The 19,755-nt window shown below is 40.9% G+C and overlaps 1 protein-coding gene across 1 annotated transcript in view; it reads left to right on the forward strand.

The window, feature by feature from the left end:
• NR3C2 (nuclear receptor subfamily 3 group C member 2) overlaps positions 1-19,755 on the forward strand; it is a 367,875-nt gene that overhangs the window by 287,107 nt on the left and 61,013 nt on the right. The window contains exons 5-6 of the mRNA XM_024736174.1: positions 5,324-5,662; positions 7,440-7,584. Of these exons, the coding sequence (XP_024591942.1) occupies positions 5,324-5,662; positions 7,440-7,584 (484 nt within the window). The remainder of the gene's footprint in view (positions 1-5,323; positions 5,663-7,439; positions 7,585-19,755) is intronic.

The raw sequence follows: 19,755 nt of genomic DNA on the forward strand, positions 1-19,755 counted from the left end.
CGTTGTCCCAATGACCCATCTCCAAGTCTAAAGAATCTATAATTTGAACACAGTTGAGAAAGATAGTGATCAAAGTACCAGGAGAATCCTGTGCATCTCATCATTTTACTGGGGGATGCAGAAGCGGTGTCTGTCATTCCCAGCCGGCCGTCATTCTACCACACTGGCAGTTTGTCCAAAGGGTATGTAGCAGACCAGGTCAGCCTCAGGAGACAGAGCAAACCAAAAAGCAAGTCGGGCCATGTTTCAGGACCTTTCTGAATCTTGAGACCACATTGGGAATTTTCCACAATTTTTATAGGGTCCCACCAGACGCTTCCTGCTTGCTGTCCAGCTTATAATTCTGGATAGGAAGCAGGTCCTTCCCATTGCACAACTCCTGGGGGAGCAATTCATGGGGAATCTATAGCGTTCTTTCCCCCGGCAGTGCCAGGAGAAAGTGGCTGCTAAGATGCTGCTAGTAATTAAGGACTTGGCACCTGGGGGCAGTTGCTAAGCATATACTGTTACTATAACATCCAGGTAGAACAAGTGAAATTCTTCTAGGCTCACGTGGGACTGGGAGACATTCACAGTCATATTAATACACACCACACACACACACACACACACACACACACACACACACACACCCTGCAACTGTGGCTGGCAGGTGAGGAATGAATTGTGTCTGGGCCACAAGGGAACATGTGTTCCCAAGCCCAAAGGCCATTAACTCCATGTTAATTTAGTAAGGTGGTAGGTAGTGATAAGACCCCTAAATTATGTTCACGGATGCTTTGGGTAATGGAAACATGCTCATTAAGTATCTTTGGCCAGAGATTTTCCTGTGTAATTAGCACACATCTTAATTATACACTTGGATTTGAAGCTGGTGCTAATCTTAAAGTACTAAAAACCAAATTAGATAAAGAGAAAAGGATTAAAAGAGAGACTGCATAGCACAGAGGTTAAGAGTGTGGGCTCTGAGCCATGGCCCAGTTCAAAAACTAGCCCTGGTGTTTACCAGCCCTGCAACCTTGAAGAAGTACTTCCTGTCTCTCTGCATCTGTAAAATGGAAATAACATTGCCTAATCGTAGGGTCATGGTGAGCATCGGAAGGCTTAAGACCACTAGAAATTGTTTTGAACTGTGCTTGGCACATAAGTGCTCCGTAAATTGAGCTTATTATTATTTTAGTTGTGGCATTTTCAGAGTAATAACTCTGCAGGTGGATCATTACACAGTAGAAATTTTGAAAAGGAATAATAACAATTCAGAAAGTTTATCCTAAAATGTCAAACTTGCCTACATTTCCTACACAGAAGTAAATTAATAATTTACTTTTAATTTAATTTATTAATAATTTACATTTACATATGTAATAGTTTGTTAAAATGTGTTACAGTTTGAAAATGAAGTGTCAGTAAACATTTATTGAGTACCCATAAGGGTCATGGAAAGTGATATTATAGGAGCACGTCAGACATTAGCAGCTTTCAGGGGCTTTAATTTTAGAAGGCGGCGTGTGTTAGAAAGAGTATAAAATTTTCAAGCATTTTAGAAGGGCTGCTTTGGGTAATATGATTGTTATGTAACTGTACTCTTTTAGAAAAAGATGCAGGATGAATGCACTTGGCTGAAGAATCTGCACACCGAAAATGTTTATTTTCTTGAACTATTTAAGGACCTATAAATAAATACTCAATTCCAGTGTCCCTCATGTATTCATAAAATTACACCATAAAATTAAATGTAACTGAAATGCTGAACATAATATCGATAATCTGCTCAATCAGTTGTGCTACAGGCCACAGCCTTGTGTATCAGTGCTAGAGAAAATATTAAGCATTCTTCTTCATGATATTTCATAGCATTGGCCTTAAATCAGCCATGAGAATAGACACAGCATTACAGACCAAAGGCCTAAAACAAGTGTGAATTTTATAATTAACTTGCAAGCAAATAGCATTTTTAATAAAATTTGAGAATATCACCCTTGTCTATTTCTCATCAATCAAATGATGGTTATCATCAGATGTAGTCTTATAAAGGATAAGGACATTTTAATGAACGGGAATAGTTTTAATATCTGCAAAATTATGTGAAAGAATGGAAGTAGCATTGAAGCGCTATTTCAGATCTTAGTAATAATCTTCAACATTGTTTTTAGTTTTCTTACCTGTTGAGTCCTCTGTGAGATAGGAGAGGGAAACACTATCATTCTCATTTTTCGGATGAATCACTTGAGGCTTAGAGACAAGTTTATGTGACACAGAGGCAGTTAGTCCCAAGTATCTGATTCCCCAAATGACTAATCTGTGCTATCGAGGATCTTCTCAAACTCTTATAGATACAGTCATCCATTGACCAGCATTGGGGATTATCTGCATGTTTGATTCTTTTCTTCTCCTTCTCTGTTTTGCCTAGTTTTTGAGGCATTTAGTGATTATTTTTTTCTTTGGTTCGTTCACTCATTCATTCATCAGAAGCATCTTGGTCCCCTACTGTATGCTCAGCACTGCTGAGCAGTACTTTGTCAGCCACTCCCCATTAGCATACTACATGAATAGGATACATCCGCTTTTCATTCAGACAGTTCTAAAACTCAGGTTTTTCTGCCTCTTTCATTGAAGGAGACAGTCCATGAGAAATGAAATGATCTGAAATAATTGGAATTTTTAATTGTTTTGCTAATTTCAAACTTCTTAAAGATAGGAATTGTATGTTGTTCATCTCTTAAGCCCGATTCCAGTATTTTATGAATGTGTGGCAGGTATGTCTGTTGTTGGATAGGGGCTTGTCTTTTATCTGAATCAGTGTTTCTGTGATGCAAGTGGTAAATGTAATATTAATGGCCATACTTACAAGCATGAATGGTTATTTTGAAAATCAAATTAATCGGTGTGGCATAGCCCTACTCTGTGTTAAATTCGTATCCTGTAAGTTTCTCACACATGTTAGAGCTAAGTTGAAGGTGTCTGGTACTTCAAGAATTTTAAAATAAATTCCTCAATAGAATGGAAAACCTTACAATTGCAAAGTAAATTATTACCATAGCTCTAAGCTCAGTTTGGCACATCTGAGCTTTCTCTATCCTCTATCCATTTATTCATTCATTCACCCATCTTCCTCATTATCTATCCATCTCCCCATTAACCCCACCCACCTGCCATCCATTCCGCAGTCCTCACGTCTACCTCCCAATTCTCCCTTCCACCTCCCCAGTCTTTCTTTCCCCGTATCTATTGTAAGAACCCTCAAGAGAGATGTGAATGAAAAGCAGTTGCTGTTACACTATTTACAGTAGCCAAGACATAGAAACAACCTAAATGTCCATCGATAGATGAATAGATAAAGACGTGGTACATATATACAATGGACTATTACTCAGCTATAAAAACAAATGAAATAATTCCATTTGCAGCAACATGGGTGGACCTAGAGGTTATCATACTAAACAAAGTAAGTCAGAAAGAGAAAGACAAATACCATATGATATCACTTATATGTAGAATCTAAAATGCGACACAAACGAACCTGTCTATGAAACAGAAGCAGACTCACAGACATAGAGAACAGACTTGTGGTTGCCGACGGGGAGGGGGGATAGGGGAGGGAAGGAGTGGGAGTTTGGGGTTAGCAGGTGCAGACTATTGTATATAGGATGGATAAACCACAAGGTCTTACTGTTTAGCATAGGGAACTATATTCAATATCCTGTGATAAACCATAATGGAAAAGAATATGAAAAAATATATATATATGTATAACTGAGTCACTGCTGTACAGCAGAAATTAATACAACATTGTAAATCAACTATACTTCAATAAAATTTGTTTAAAAGCAGTTGCTATTAAAGTTAATACTGATTCTTTGGTTTTATGATGAACACACTATTTATTGTCCAAAACGTGGTACTTTTAGGAGTAAACAGGGCACTTACTAATAAGCATGCTGGGAAACAAGCATAAACCAGGACTGTTCTGGGTAAATCAGAATATGGTCACTTGTAATACATTCTACTAAAATTCTAAAGTGGTATTCTTGTACCGTATTGTGATATCTTTTAGTTATAGGCTATATGACATGTGAAATGTTTATTTATAGTAAAAATATAGAGTAGGAGAGATTTTTAAGGATTGTGTAACGGTATAACTCACACCTGAATTTTTTAATAGCATTAATTCCTGTACGTTTACTGGTTAGTGCCCCAATTTGGAATCATCCAGATATTTCATTTCTTCCCTTCTGTTGCCTTTCTTTGGGGTTGATTAGCTCGCATTCATTCAGTGGAAATCGGTAAGTCACTTTGTGTAGGCATAGCATTTACCAAGGTGCCATGGGGGCTGTAAAAGAAGAGGAACACCCCATCTTTGCGCCTCAGCAGTTCACAGTATAGCCGGGGACATCGGTGGGTCTAACAGCACAAAATAACTACTCTGAGTAAAGCAAGTGGTTGCACGTGGACCACAGCAGGAAGAGTAAGTGGTAGAGAAGCACCAGAGAGGAATAAGTAAAGGGCCGGAGAAAGCTAATTAGAGGGAGCAGAGACAGCACTAAGGTAATATAAGCTCAATGGGGCGAGTCTAGCCCTTGTTGCCAACTCTTCAGTGGGTAATAGGTGGGAATTATTGGCTTATATAAGATTTAGTTGAGACATATGTAACTTATTAGCATCTGAAATAATTTATCCTTCCTCTGAGCTCTTAACTCTATTTTACATATACTAGCTGTGTAGTCTTGGACAGATTTCTTGACCCTTCTGGTCTGCTTCCTCTTTATAGAATGAGAATCGTAATAGTACCTAGTCATAAAATTGTTAACGTGGTTAATTTATAAAAAGCACTTAGGACAGTGTCTGGTATCAGAAAACTATTGAAAAGGGGCTGTTCCTACTAGTATAACAAGACATCCTTAGAGGAAAAGTACGCTTTAATCAATATGTCAATATTTGCTTGCAATTTACCTCATGTAAGGTATGCCAAACATAATCTTTCTTTAATTCCTTTTTTTTGGTGTGGTGCCACTTACTGATTTATTTATTTAATTCCAGTTTTCCTGAGATGATAATTGACCTACAGCACTGTATTAAAGTGTACAGCATAACGATTTGACTTACATACGATATGAAATGATTATCCCAATCAGATTCGTGAACGTTCGGCATCTCATGGATACAAAATGAAAGAAATAGAATTTTTTTTCTTGTGATGCAAACTCTTAAGATTTACTCTTAACATTTGTATATAACATACAAAAGTGTTGTGCTTTAGACGGTATTTATCATGCCAAACATAATCTTAATTTGCCCTGTTTATAATTTTTTTTTTTTTTTACAGCTCGAAAGTCCAAGAAGTTGGGGAAGTTAAAAGGGATTCACGAGGAACAGTCACAGCAGCCTCCACCTCCTCCCCCACAGAGCCCAGAGGAAGGAACTACGTACATTGCACCTGCACAAGAGCCGTCCGTCAACTCAGCGCTGGTTCCTCAACTCTCCACAATTTCCCGAGCGCTCACACCTTCCCCTTCCATGGTCCTTGAAACCATCGAACCCGAGATTGTGTATGCAGGCTATGACAACTCCAAACCAGATACAGCCGAAAATCTGCTCTCCACCCTAAACCGCTTAGCAGGCAAACAGATGATCCAAGTCGTGAAGTGGGCGAAGGTAATTCCAGGTAGGATGGCCTCGCGTTTCAGGGTCTGCGTCCTGAACTAGGCACGTCAGGGCAACAGAGCGTACCGTGTGCAACAGTGCGATTGAGTTTGCTTTCTGTTCGATCCCGACAGCCAGTTTTTTACTCGATGTCAAATGAATCAAGTGTGTAGAAGAAAAATCTAGTGAATATGCTCATTTCTCTTGAGAAGTTAGAGTTAAGGGTTCTATTGTTAATAGAACAATAGAACATTGTTCTATTGTTCTGTTAATAGAACATACCCATTTCTTATGTTGAGGATTGAAATGGAAAGTTTCATTCCAGTAATATTAATAAGGCAAAACACATTCTAGTTGCCAAAGCAAGAATTAAGCCCATTATTAGCAGCTCGTAGCCAGGGCTACTCTAAGCCCTAGACCAGGTAAATCAAGACATATATGCACTACTATATATAAAATAGATAACTAATAAGGACCTGCTGTATAGCACAGGGAACTCTACTCAATACTCTGTAATGGCCTATATGGGAAAAGAATCTAAAAAAGAGTGGAGGGCCTCCCTGGTGGCGCAGTGGTTGAGAGTCTGCCTGCCGATGCGGGGGACACGGGTTCGTGCCCCTGTCCGGGAAGATCCCACATGTCGCGGAGCGGCTGGGCCCGTGAGCCATGGCCGCTGAGCCTGCGCGTCCGGAGCCTGTGCTCCGCAACGGGAGAGGCCACAGCAGTGAGAGGCCTGCGTACCGAAGAAAACAAATAAAATTAAAAAATTAAAAAGAGTGGATATATGTATAACTGATTCACTTTGCTGTACAGCAGAAACCAACACAATATTATAAATCAACGATACTCCAATAAAAATTAATTTAAAAAAAAAAGACCTCTCAGATAGGCTGTAGGGGCCTCTGAAAGAGTCTTTCTGAAAATATCTTACCTCCATAACCCTTTAATTTGTCCTTGAAATTCCTACTTTAGTCAGTTTTATGCTGTAGCATTTTATTAATAAGGCTCCTATTAATCTACAGAAACATTGCTCAGAATTGTCATCACATTGTCCCAGTTCATTAATCCCAAGCAGTTTCTTAGATGCCCTGTGGTCAACCAGCAGCCGTAAGACAAAAGTCTGGGGAAAGCTCTGATGACTGACTCTTTGAAGGGGAGCTTGCCCAGCTGAAACTATATACAAACAGAAGAATACCCTGGTGCCCCTGGGAGTACAGAGGGTGAGAAAAGAAACAAAAGAAGGGCCTGAGGCCCAGAAAGGAAGACTGTGGTTAAGGCAGGACAGCATCAAGGATGCTTATTCTGCCTCAGAAGTCTGTTGAAGTCTGGCATTATCCCAGCCTAGGGGAAGCTAGGAATAAGACTTTTTCAATCACTGCAAACTCATGTAAAGTAAAATCTTCCACCAGTATTGCAGATATGCGAGAGTTGATGTCATGAAATTATCTTTTATCTTGTATTTTGAAGTTATTCATTGTGAGTAGGATGAAGCAAGTGGTACAGGTGAATACAAATTCTTTCAGTCTAACTAAGGGTTGTAGACCACTGTCCACAGTGAAACTCCCAGAACATCTTAGTTTTTTTTGCCTTGGCAGTTTACCCTCATTGACAGTTTAAGGTGGATTTAACATGAAATGTTGAACAGGACCAGGTCCACGATAGGTGCTCTGTAAATAACTGTGGAATTGATTTGAGTCAATGAGAGTAAGGGGGCAGTTTGGGGTTGACTTACGAAGCTTCTTCCTGGAATGTTCTTAAATGCTAAGTGTATTTTTGTGATGAATTGTTCTCTTCTCCAGGATTTAAAAACCTGCCTCTCGAGGACCAAATTACCCTCATCCAGTATTCTTGGATGTGTCTGTCATCATTTGCCTTGAGCTGGAGATCGTACAAACATACGAACAGCCAATTTCTCTATTTTGCACCAGACCTAGTCTTTAATGAGTAAGTACCTATTAATTAGCCTTCATAAAATAAACCGAAGAGTTATTTGCTATGCTCTTTTATGATTTCTAAACAGATGTACCTTTGTGAAAGAATCCACTGATACGTTTTTTAAGAGTTTAAAAGCTATCATTTGAGAACTTAAAAATGACTTTTTTACAAAATTATCATGCACGTATCTGAGTATATATAGATCAGTGTATATAGATCTCACATGATAGTATGTGGGAATTGTCCCAAAGAGTGATGATCCAATTGGCTCCCAAAACTCGATTGGTACAAGCCACAATTAATAGAAAACAATCTCTTCTGGTATCTACTCCAGTTGGGAAGACTGTCTGATTTCTAGGAAATGTGAATGTATAACGTGCCAGTTTTTGAGCACAGTCATGTAATGATTCTTTTGTTAATAGTATACATCTGCTCAGTATGTTTTCATGACAATCATAATTACCCTTCTTTGTGATCATAAGAGAAGCCAAACTGTTATTCTGTAGTGAAACATTTTTAGGTTTATGATGCATTTTAAAAAGATTGAAAGAATAGTACTAGATTTTTCTTTGGCCGTGAATTCCTCCCTATGTGAAGTTTACATTTTAATATTGTTTGCATTCTACATTAGCACATTTCATGCATGTTTATATCCAGCCATGCTTCTTTGTAACTGTTGGGTCAAGAAACAGATAAATTAAAAAGGAACATTTGAATGATGATAGTAACCACAGCCATATTCTAACAGATGGCTGTCTCTCAAGATATGAAAATTAGGGGTTTTTCAATAGGGAAGGAAGCAGATGAGAAATGGATTGGTGATAAAAGAGAGAAAAGGGACGTGAAAGATTCAAAGTGGACATGTAGTGCCAAAATACCTAAATTGTACCGGTAGTAGTTGCCCTGAGAGTATCACTTCATCCAAATATGGTGGACCTGGGAGGCAGTTTTAGTCCAAGATAAATTAGGAGCATCAGTTGTTGGTTCTTGGGGTGACCGTTCTTTGGGCAATTAGTCAAAACAAATAATTCTACTAGTGCATAAATTTTCATGCTTCAGAAGCATGAAGTGAGGCCAAACAACTGACAGGCACATTTTAATTTACTTGTTTTCCTGAATAATCAGCTGATATTATTAAATAGTAAGGCTGTTTTTAAAAATGGTCTATAAACCGAAAGGAAAACATATTTGGATTCCCTGGTGGTCCAGTGGTTAGGACTCTGCACTTCCACTGCCGGGGGCCTGGGTTCGACCCCTGGTCAGGGAACTGACAGATCTGCAAGCTGTTCAGTGTGGCCAAAAAAAAAAACGAAAGCATATTAAGGAGGTTCTTTGTTTTAAGAGGACATGTGGGTAAATATGAATGTCTATTGGTGCCATCCAGAGTGTCTCCTTTAGATTTTGTTTTAATAGAAGATTCATTTAACCTTATTCAGTGAATCTGTTGATTCTTTGTAATAAAATATGTATAATATAAAATTTTCCACTTTAACCATTTTTAGTGCACGATCAGTAACATTAATTGCACTGACTGTTGCACCACCATCATCACTATCCATCTCCAGTACTTTTTTCATCATCCCAAACAGGAACTCTGGACTAGTTAAGCAGTTACTCGACATCCTCCTTTCCCCCAAAGCCCTGATAACCTCTGGTCTATGAATTTGCCTATTCTAGATATTTCATATAAATGGAACCATATAATATGTGTCCATTTTTTGTCTGACTTATTTCACTTAGCGTAATGTTTTCAAGGTGCATCTTTATTGTAGCATGTATCAGAATTTCATTTCATGGCTGAATAATATTCCGTTGTACGTATGTATAGAATGGACCTCATCGTTTGCAGATTCTATAGTTGTGCATTGACCTTCTGGCACATTTATTTGTAACCCCAAAGTCAGTATTTGCAGCACAGAGAGGCCGTAAGTTTGAGGTACTCAGCATGTACATTTCAGCTGAGACTCTGCCTTCTTGTTTCAGCTCTCATAGTGTAAACAAGTGTCTTTTCCATGGTCTATTTAGTGCCATGTTTTTTGCATTGTTGTGCTTTTTGCTGGTGATTTCACTGGTTAAAATGACCCACAAGCAGCGTGCCAGAGCGCTGTCTAGTGTTCCTAAGTGCAAGAAGGCTTTGATGTGCCTTAGGGAAAAAATACAGGTGTTATACATAAGCTTCTTTCAGGCATGAATGACAGTGCTGTTGGCTGTGAGTTCAATGTTAATGAATCAATAATATACGTTAATAAGGTGTCTTACAGAAATACACATAAAACAAGATTATGTATAGATCAACTGATGAAAATGTTATGATCAGTGTCTACTACAACTTTATAGAATATAATTACCGTACTTATTTTTACCAAATAAAGAGAATTGATCACATTTTGTTTATCCGTTCACGGACACATGGGTCGTTCCTGCCTTTGGCTATCACGGTTAATGCTGCTCTAGACATTTGCATATGAGTATCTGTTTGAGTCCTGATCTCATCGCTTTTGGGTATACACCTGGCAGTGGAATTGCTGGGGCATATGGTTACTCTACATGTAACTTTTGAGGAACCACTGAACTGTTTTCCTCAGCAGTTGCACAATTTTACATTCCCACCCTCAGTGTACAAATTAAAAAGAGCAGCAAGAGTTCCAATTTCACCACATCCTTGCTGACACTCGTTTTCTGGGTTCTTGGTTTTGTTTTTTGCTTTTTTTAATAGCTATACTAGTGGGTATGAAGTATTGGGGGGTTCTTCGGTTTGTTCTTCTTGAAATATATTTGTCATATAACATTGTGTAAATTTAAGGTATACAACATGTTATTTGACACATTTATATGTAATATGATTGCCATTGCAGCAGTAGTTAGCACCTCTGTCGCATTACATAATTATCATTTCTTTTTCTGGGTGGGAGTAACTAAGATCTTGTCTTTTGGCCAGTTTGTTTATTATCATATGGTATTGCTGTCTGTATTCACTGTACGGTGCATTAGATCTCCAGGACTTACTTGTCTACCGGTTGCAACTTTGTCCCCTGAAGCAACATCCCTCCTCTTCCCCCATCCCCCGGCAGCCACCGTTCTATTCTCTGTTTGCTCAAGCTTGGCTCCTTTAGATTCCACATATAAGTGATATCTTCCAGTATTTGTCTTTCTCTGCCTGACTTATCTCATAGTAGGTGTGAAGTACTGTCAGTGTGGTTGTGATGTACACTTCCCTAGTGACTACGGAGGTTGTGCATCTTTTCATAGACTTTTTGGCCATTTGTATATCTTCTTTGGAGAAATATCCATTCAAGTCCTTTGCCCATTTTTAATTAGGTTGTTTGTCTTTTGTTCCTGAGTTGTAGGAGTTCTTTATGTATTCTGGATGGTAAACTCTTATCAGATATATGATATGTATGTTTCTCCCATTCTGTGGGTTGTCATTTCACTCTCTTGATAGTGTCCTCTGATGTACTTTTAAAATTAAAGTTTTTAATTTTAATGAAGTTCAGTTCATCTATTTTTTGTCATTGTTTGCTATGCTTTTGGTGTCATCTATTAATTTTTAATTGTGTGTAAACATCCAGGTGTACAGGTTTCAAAGTCCAAAATTGTAAGAATCCTTTATCACAAATGAAACTTAGGGGGACACACCTTATATCTGAAGCCTGTACACCTTCAAAATTAATGTCATTGAAAAAAATTAATTTTGAAAATTGTCTTTGAAAATTAATGTCATCGAAGGCTTTTAGAAGTAAATAAGAAACCAAAAAAAAAAGAAAAGGTCATATAAGCTCTATGCATGTCTATTGTAGAGAATGTTAATAGATATAAAATGGAAACCAAAAAAAATTGCTTTCTAATGTTCCAAGTAGTTAAATAGTATGATATTATATAATTGTTACAGCGAACATTTATTTTTTTTGTGGTACGTGGGCCTCTCACTGTTGTGGCCTCTCCCGTTGCGGAGCACAGGCTCCAGATGCACAGGCTCAGCGGCCATGGCTCACAGGCCCAGCCGCTCCACAGCATGTGGGATCCTCCTGGACCGGGGCACGAACCCGTGTCCCCTGCATCGGCAGGCGGACTCTCAACCACTGTGCCACCAGGGAAGCCCTAGAGTGAACATTTTGTTCCCTATTCTTAAAACTTTTGACCTCAACCCCAGCCTAGGCTTAAGTTTTCTCTCAACTAGAAAGAACAGGGCAGAGCTGTGTTTTTCAAAGGGGGAGGGAGGACCTACTCCCAGGAAACATTTGGAAATGACATAAAGCCTTTTGGTCAAATCCCCAAAATTGCCTGTACCTCAGACCCTTTGCCAAAGGGAAGGAAACTGTCTGGCATTTTGTGCAAGGGAGTAATGCATGCTGTTCAACTGAGGATAGAATGCACTGGTGGAACCCTCCCTTGTTTTCCCACCCACCCTCAACTGTCTTGGACCCCCTCTCACCTGCATTGGCAGATCTTTTTAAGCATCTGTGTCCTTCCCTTGTTTGATTGGCACCTCCTCCTTGAAATCACAGACTCTGTCTTAATCATTTTTTAATTTCCAGCCCGTGGCATTGTGTCCAGGACATAGCAGGTACTCCATAAATATTTGGTGAATAAATGAATTATTGAGCAAATGAACCAACAACCTATTAGTCATTCTAGAAGGGGTTTTCTAGGTTATCATTGCTAGTTACAAGGGTGAAGCTTATGATCAAGAAGTGTGATGCGGGGAAGCGTTTTCACCAACAGAGACGTTGCTATATTTAAAATGGTGAAGAAAACTTGAATAGTTGATCATGTGTGTTTGCCTTCAACTGTGAAATGGATCTGAAAGTTCCCAAAGATCTTATCCTTCAGCTGTGTACCAGATTCATTAGAGTTGGAGGAAAGATGTGAAGTAGAGAATCATTAAGGAAAACATTCTTTCTAAGTTTTTATTAAACATTGGGGTGAAGATATGAGTTAATACTTTAAATTAGAATAGTACTTTTCTTATTATGAACTTAAAACTTTTCAAATATGTATTAAATGATTCATTATTCAATTTCACCTTGAAACAGCTTTTCATATGTGGCTCCAGATCACTGCAAGTATTCAAATGTCTTATCAATTTCAATACACGTATTAAAACTCCCATTTAAGCCTGAAATGAAATTTCTTCAATTTTTTAAAAATTTCTGAAATGAAGGTTTAGTATTACGCTCTTTTAAGTGTCAGCCAATATTTTAGAATTAAAAGCATATATATTATTAATTTTATTGAAATACAGTTGATTTACAATGTTGTGTTAATTTCTGCTGTACAGCAGTGACTCAGTCATGCATAATATATATATTCTTTTTCATATTCTTTTCTCTTATAGTTTATCACAGGATATTGAATATAGTGCCCTGTGCTGTACAGTAGGACCTTGTGGTTTATCCATCCTATGTATAATAGTTTGCATCTGCTAACCCCAAACTCCCGATCCTTCCCTCCCCCATCCAGCCTCCCCCTTGGCAACCACCGGTCTGTTCTCTATGTCTGTGAGTCTGTTTCTGCTTCGTAGAAAGGTTCGTTTGTGTTGTATTTTAGATTTCACATATAAATGATATCATATGGTGTTTGTCTTTCTCTGTCCGACTTATTTCACTTAGTATGATAATTTCTAGGTCCATCCATGTTGCTGCAAATGGCATTATTTCGTTCTTTTTAATTGCTGAGTAATATAGAATTAAAAGTATATTTAAAAGCATGTTTATATTGTTTCAAGTCAGAGCCCAATAAAAAAATGTGTTTTCGATGATCTTTCACTGCCTTTGTGGTTCTGAACCTTTGATTATTTCGGTTCAGAGACTGTTGGTGAGAGAGAGAGTTTAAGTCTTAGTGCCACTTTCTGAGTCCCTCGGGGGAGTGCTGAGTGTGACTCCTGGGAGGGCAGTGTTTGCCCAGCTCATCAGTGAGGGGAGGGGAGCTCAGCCCACACTGCCCTCTATGCTCAGTGCTGGCTGTGTGATGGCAGCACCAGTAGAAAACCATAGGACTTAGTTATCAGTCATTTCAGGCCATGTTTCCGTGGAGCGATGCCCGTCCCTGTTGTGTCCCCACTGGGGACCACGGTGCTGCCATAGCCCAGCTGTCCTTAGTGAGTGGCTCTCCCCAAGGCCAGTCTGCCAACAGGACAGTCTCCTTAAGGTCCCTCTGCACCTAAGGCCCTAAAGTTCCAGTAGTCTTGGCTCACTCGTGCTGTGTGTTCCAGGCCATGTCCCTTTTGCAGGGATCAGAGTGTCCCCACAGGGACCCAGGGGTTGGCACGCCCCGCCCTCGCCTCCTGAGGGGGCTGGTTGATATTCCTGAGCCATAGGAGATGACTTCTTTGCCTGGACCCTTGGCTCCAGCAGGGTTAGGACAAGGGGCAGAGGTGCTGATGAGAGAGCCAGAGGGTGGGATGAGCCTGGTTCAGCATCCCCTGCACTGGCTCCTTCTGCTTTCCCCCATCTGTCCCCAGCCTCTCTTTCCCTCCTCTGTTCCCTTGCTGCTGCTTTCGGATAGGATTTCTTACTTCCCTCCGCTTATGGGGACACTGAACTGTGTAGTTTCTGTGTTTCTAGTCTCTGACCGCCTCCCTTTCCCTCTCCCCTCCCTACTGTCTCACTTCCTTCCCCCCCCGCCCCCTCTCCTTCCTTCCTCCTCTCCTCTCTTCTGTGTCTGTCTCTCTCACACACACATACACACGTACCCCTACACCTCTTTTCCTGCCACTGAAAAATCAGCAGCCTTCTGAGATTTCCATTGTTTTGCTTTCTTGTTTACTTCTGGGTCAATTTAAGGGAGTAAACTATAAAAGAAAAGAAGTCCTCTTTCTGTCTCCACTGGACCCTCCAACACCCCAGGCCCTGTACCAGCAGCTGGAGGGCCAAGGTGTTTAGCAGAAGGGGCTGAGCACTTGGCTTGCTGGGCAGGACTCAGAGCCCCCCCTTTAGATGGTGCACGAGCTGCCTGTCTCCTCACACTTCCCACACCCCCTGCCCTTGTGCCCTTCGTCATCCATGCCCGGCCTCTGTAGATGGCTGAGTTTGAGACTCCTGAATAAGGAAAAACAATGTCACAAATAGAGAACGGTCATTCCTTGTCTGCAAGGGACAGAAGCATCGCAGAATGGAACTATCTTTCTTTTGCACAAAACTAGGTATAAAGGACATCTTGCCACCTGAAGGAGGCCAGGCAGAGGGAACTGCAGGAGAGGGTGCAGTGGGGTCTGAGGAGGTTTTGTAAGTGACAAACAAGAAATAATTAGTTATATATGAGGGCAGAGAAAATGTAGGTACAGTCCCAAAACAGGAGGTGTTTCTTTTTCTTCTTTTTTTTTCTAATGATTATCTTGGTTTTTCTTTTTATTATTATTTTTGGCTGCGTCAGGTCTTAGTTGTGGCACGCAGGCTCTCTAGTTGAGGCGTGCGGGCTTAGCTGCCCCACAGCATGTGGGATCTTAGTTCCCCAACCAGAGATCAAACCCACGTCCCCTGCTTTGAAAGGTGGATTCTTTACCACTGGACCACCAGGGAAGTCCCCCTTTTTCTTCTTTTTTCAACAATATTTCTTCCCCTTTATCAACCTAGCATGATGATGAGAAGTAGAGTTGGGAATTAAAAGTTACTTCCAGATATGTCAGCAGAGGAGGTGAGGGGAGGGAAGTTCTTTTTTTTTACCTGTTTTTTTTTTTTTTCCTTTTCTTTTCTTTTTTTGCGGTACACGGGCCTCTCCCTGTTATGGCCTCTCCTGTTGTGGAGCACAGGCTCCGGACGCGCAGGCTCGGCGGCCATGGCTCACGGGCCCAGCCGCTCCACGGCATGTGGGGTCTTCCCGGACCGGGACACGAACCCGTGTCCCCTGCATCGGCAGGCGGACTCTCAACCACTGCGCCACCAGGGAAGCCCGGGGAGGGAAGTTCTTGAAGGAATGGGTAAGCTGCTCACATCAAGAAAAGTTCATCACAGGGAATTATATTCAATATCCCGTAATGGATAAGAATATGAAACCATAATGGAAAAGAGTATGGAAAAAAATAGAAATATATGTATAACTGAATCCCTTTGCTGTACAGCAGAAACTAACACAACATTGTAAATCAACTCTACTCCAATTAAAAAAAGAGAAGTTCCTGAGAGGAGCGTGCAAGGGACAGGGAGCTCCCTTACCTGAGAAAAATGAGTGCGCTAAGGAGAGCAGTCTTAATTTAAAGCTAGAATCGCAGGTAGATATTCTTACTCACTCCTTGTCCTGTCTTGTTTTTCCCCATCCACGCCTCTCATTTTGGACCACCCTGGGGAGGAGGAGATAAGTGATGTTCACTCAGTGTGTTCGTTCGACAGATACTTCTTGAGCGACTTAAATACACTAAGCACTGTTCTAGGCACCAGGAATTCAACAGTGAGCAAATCATGGGGCTCCCGCTCTAGTGGCAGGTGGGGGGTGTCATGGGAAAAGTGAAGGCAGCGTCATGAAGAAATCCCACCTGCCGTATCCCCAGAGAATATGACTCAGGTAATATACCATCATCCTCATATAGGACCACAAAAAAGTGGTATTGAAAATAGTAAGGGGCAGTTTGAAGGAATTCTCTCAGAGGATTTGCTAGCGCCCTTGGTTAGCCCCACTGATGACCTTTTGGTGCTTTGAAGGATCTAAGGTCATTCCTGACTCAGGCCCTTCACACTTGCTATTCGCTCTGTGAAGGAGGATGGTGCATTCTCACCTTGTCGCTCAGAGTATTGCTATTCAGACAGATTTTGCCCGACCGCCAGACCTAGGGTATATACCCTCCCTGACCACCTTACCCAATCCCTCCCATCATATCACATGTGTATTTTCTCTGTAGCAGGTCCCCTGACCCCATAACGTAGGCTCAGGGAGGGGAGGAAGCTGGCCTGTGTGGTACACCTTTGCATGGCCAGCACCTAGGATACTGTCTGGCATTAGTAAGTACTTGATGAATTAATTAATTTTTTTTTTTTTTCTGTTTCTTTAAAACTTTTACTGGAGTATAGTTGATTTGCAATGTTGTGTTAGTTTCAGGGGTACAGCAAAGTGAGTCAGTTCTACATATACATATGTCCACTCTTTCTTAGGTTCTTTCCCATATAGGCCATTACAGAGTACTGAGTAGAGTTCCCTGTGCTGTACAGTAGGTTCTAATTAGTTATGCTTAACAGGGAGGGAAAGGGGAGGGATAAATTAGGAGATTGGGATTGACATATACACACTACTGTATATAAAATAGAGCTAATTAATTTTAAAATGCTATTTTCAGCATTATTTTCCCACATAAACTCTATGCCAACCAAATTAACCTTCCTCTTCCCTTTGTCCTGTCTTTCCACTGCTGTGCCTTTGCTCCTAACATTTTCCTTTCCCCTCCCCCAAGCCCAACCCAAAGGATGCTTCCTCTCCAATCACTTCTCTTACCATGAAAGTCAATAGTGACTTGTTCCCCCCAAACTGTTTTTATCTGTGTCAATTTTTTCTATATCAGTCCTTTGGTACTTTGTGTTTTACTGTGTGTGTGTGTGTGTGTGTGTGTGTGTGTGTATTTACACATACATTTTTACTCCAGATATACTGTAAACTCCTAGAATTCAGGAAGTATTTTAAATTTTTTCCTTAATGTCTAGCAAAATGCTTTCTACATAATTGGCACTCAGTGATGATTTGGGGGGTTGGTAATGAGTCTTCTTTCCAGTACAAGGGTCAAAAGCAAGATTTTTGATGTGGGTTGACCCTACAGTGCTTTTAAGGCTTGGCATGTAAACTTGATGAAAAGGATTTCCCTTTCAAGGTTGACTTCAAGAGCACTGCTGTAGGTTAATATTTCTTGCGTGGCGTTTCTTGTAGTGTACTTGAGAAATTTCCTAAGTAGTTAATGAAGCTGGGTAATTGCCAGTATACTACGAAATTAAAGCAAAACAAATAGGAGACTGCAAATGGAATGAACTGTTTAAGCTATTTATAACTATATTGGAATCACAGAATAGTGGTGATGCAAGAAATATGTGCCAGCTTTATTCTGGCTAACTAGAGGGAGCTATTTTTCGTTTCGAGTAAAAGTCAAAACCAGTTTAAGATCATATGTTATGTTTAAAAGACTTAGTGTGGCTAATATTAGCATGTTGTTCTTCAGTTCAGTTTATGTGCTCAAGGACTTTGGTCTCTTCAGGTAAAAATACTCTTCAATACAAAACAAACTCACTGTAGTATAATTCTTTATTGAAAAACTGATAGAGAAAAATTAGTCTTGATTCAGTGATTATGTTGCAAGATGGGGCAGGTGGCAGGGAATGGATTAACCAACTAACACACTAAGGAGGGCTCCAGGCTTCCCCCCTTGACACAGATCATAAGACACAAAGATGGTAGCTTTTTTTTTTGGCTGTGTTGGGTCTTCGTTGCTGCGCATGGGCTTTCTCTAGTTGCGGCGAGCAGGGGCTACTCTTCATTGCGGTGTGTGGGCTTCTCATTGCAGTGGCTTCTCTTGTTGCGGAGCACAGGCTCTAGGCGCGCGGGCCTCAGTAGCTGTGACTCGCAGGCTCAGTAGTTGTGGCTTGTGGGCTGTAGAGTGCAGGCTCAGTAGTTGGCACATGGGCTTAGTTGCTCCGTGGCATGTGGGATCTTCCCGGACCAGGGCTCAAACCCCTGTCCCCTGCATTGGCAGGCAGATTCTTAACCACTGCACCACTAGGGAAGCTCCAGAGATGGTAGCTTTTTTTTTTTTTTTACATCTTTATTGGAGTATAATTGCTTTACAATGGTGTGTTAGTTTCTGCTTTATAACAAAGTGAATCAGATATACATATACATATGTTCCCATATCTCTACCCTCTTGCGTCTCCCTCCCTCCCACCTTCCCTATCCCACCCCTCTAGGTGGTCACAAAGCACCGAGCTGATCTCCCTGTGCTATGCAGCTGCTTCCCACTAGCTGTCTATTTTACGTTTGGTAGTGTATATATGTCCATGCCACTCTCTCACTTTGTCCCAGCTTACCCTTCCCCCTCCCCGTGTCCTCAAGTCCATTCTCTAGTAGATCTGTGTCTTTATTCCTGTCTTACCCCTAGGTTCTTCATGACATTTTTTTTTCTTAAATTTCATATATGTGTGTTAGCATATGATATCACTTTGACAGTGCCCCTCTGGATTGAAGGAGGAGAACATACCTGCTGTGTCTTGATATATAAAGTATTTTCTGAACTTGTGTCTTTAGATACTTCTAGAACCCAAACTAGGTCACATGATTATCCATTTTTATTGTATCACACACGAGAGATGATTTTGGTTTTATATCCCTCACTTCCACTGATGAAACCCTAAGCTAATTTAATAAGGTTGTGTTTTGGGCAGGCTCTGAAGTGGTTATTTAATTTTTCTTAAGTTCTGAGATTGATACTTTTCTGAAAGAAACAAGTGGAGAAGGGAGAGAAACCAAAAAAGGAGGTCATACGTGGAGACCCTCCACCTCCTTATTTAAAACTCATCTGTGTATCTGGGTCATTAGCACTGCAGCAGGAATGTCGCCCCAGTCAACGTACACAGTGATGGGTGTTGCAAGCTTTGTCTAGCTGGACCCGTCTTCTGTGCCCATCCCCCTTGGAACGGACACTGCCTCAATAGAATCAATGGAATGAGTAGTTTATAAACTCCTAACTCCCGTTCTGCTACAGGCATGGTGTCCCTCTCTGTCTTAGGCACCTCAGGCTGCTGTAACAAAACCCCATAGATGGGGTGGTTTAAACAGCAGACCCTTATTTCTCATAGTGCTAGAGGCTAGAAGTCCAAGATCAGGATGCCAGCATGGTCAGGTTCTGCTGAAGGCTTTCTTCCTGGCTTGCAGAGAGAAGGCTGCCTTCTCACTGTCCTCACATGGTGGAGAGAGTCAGCTCTAATGTCTCTCCTGCTTCTTGGAAGGGCACTAATCCTGTCATGGGGGCTCCACCCTCATGACCCTAAATGCCTCCCCAAAGCCCCACCTACTGATACCATCACATTGGGGGTTAGAGCATCAACATATGGGGGTGGGAGGAGATGAACATTCAGTCCATAACACTCCATTTACATGGATACTAGAGAGCAAAAGTAATAATCAAGTAGTTTACAGGGGTTATTTGAAGGATTATGGGCTTATGCTGAAAGCTGGTGAAAGGCATCAAGCTGTACGCCATCTCCCACACATCATCCT

Source organism: Neophocaena asiaeorientalis, unplaced genomic scaffold (assembly GCF_003031525.2).
Source record: "Neophocaena asiaeorientalis asiaeorientalis breed wild unplaced genomic scaffold, Neophocaena_asiaeorientalis_V1.1 scaffold7, whole genome shotgun sequence".
NCBI lineage: Eukaryota > Metazoa > Chordata > Mammalia > Artiodactyla > Phocoenidae > Neophocaena > Neophocaena asiaeorientalis.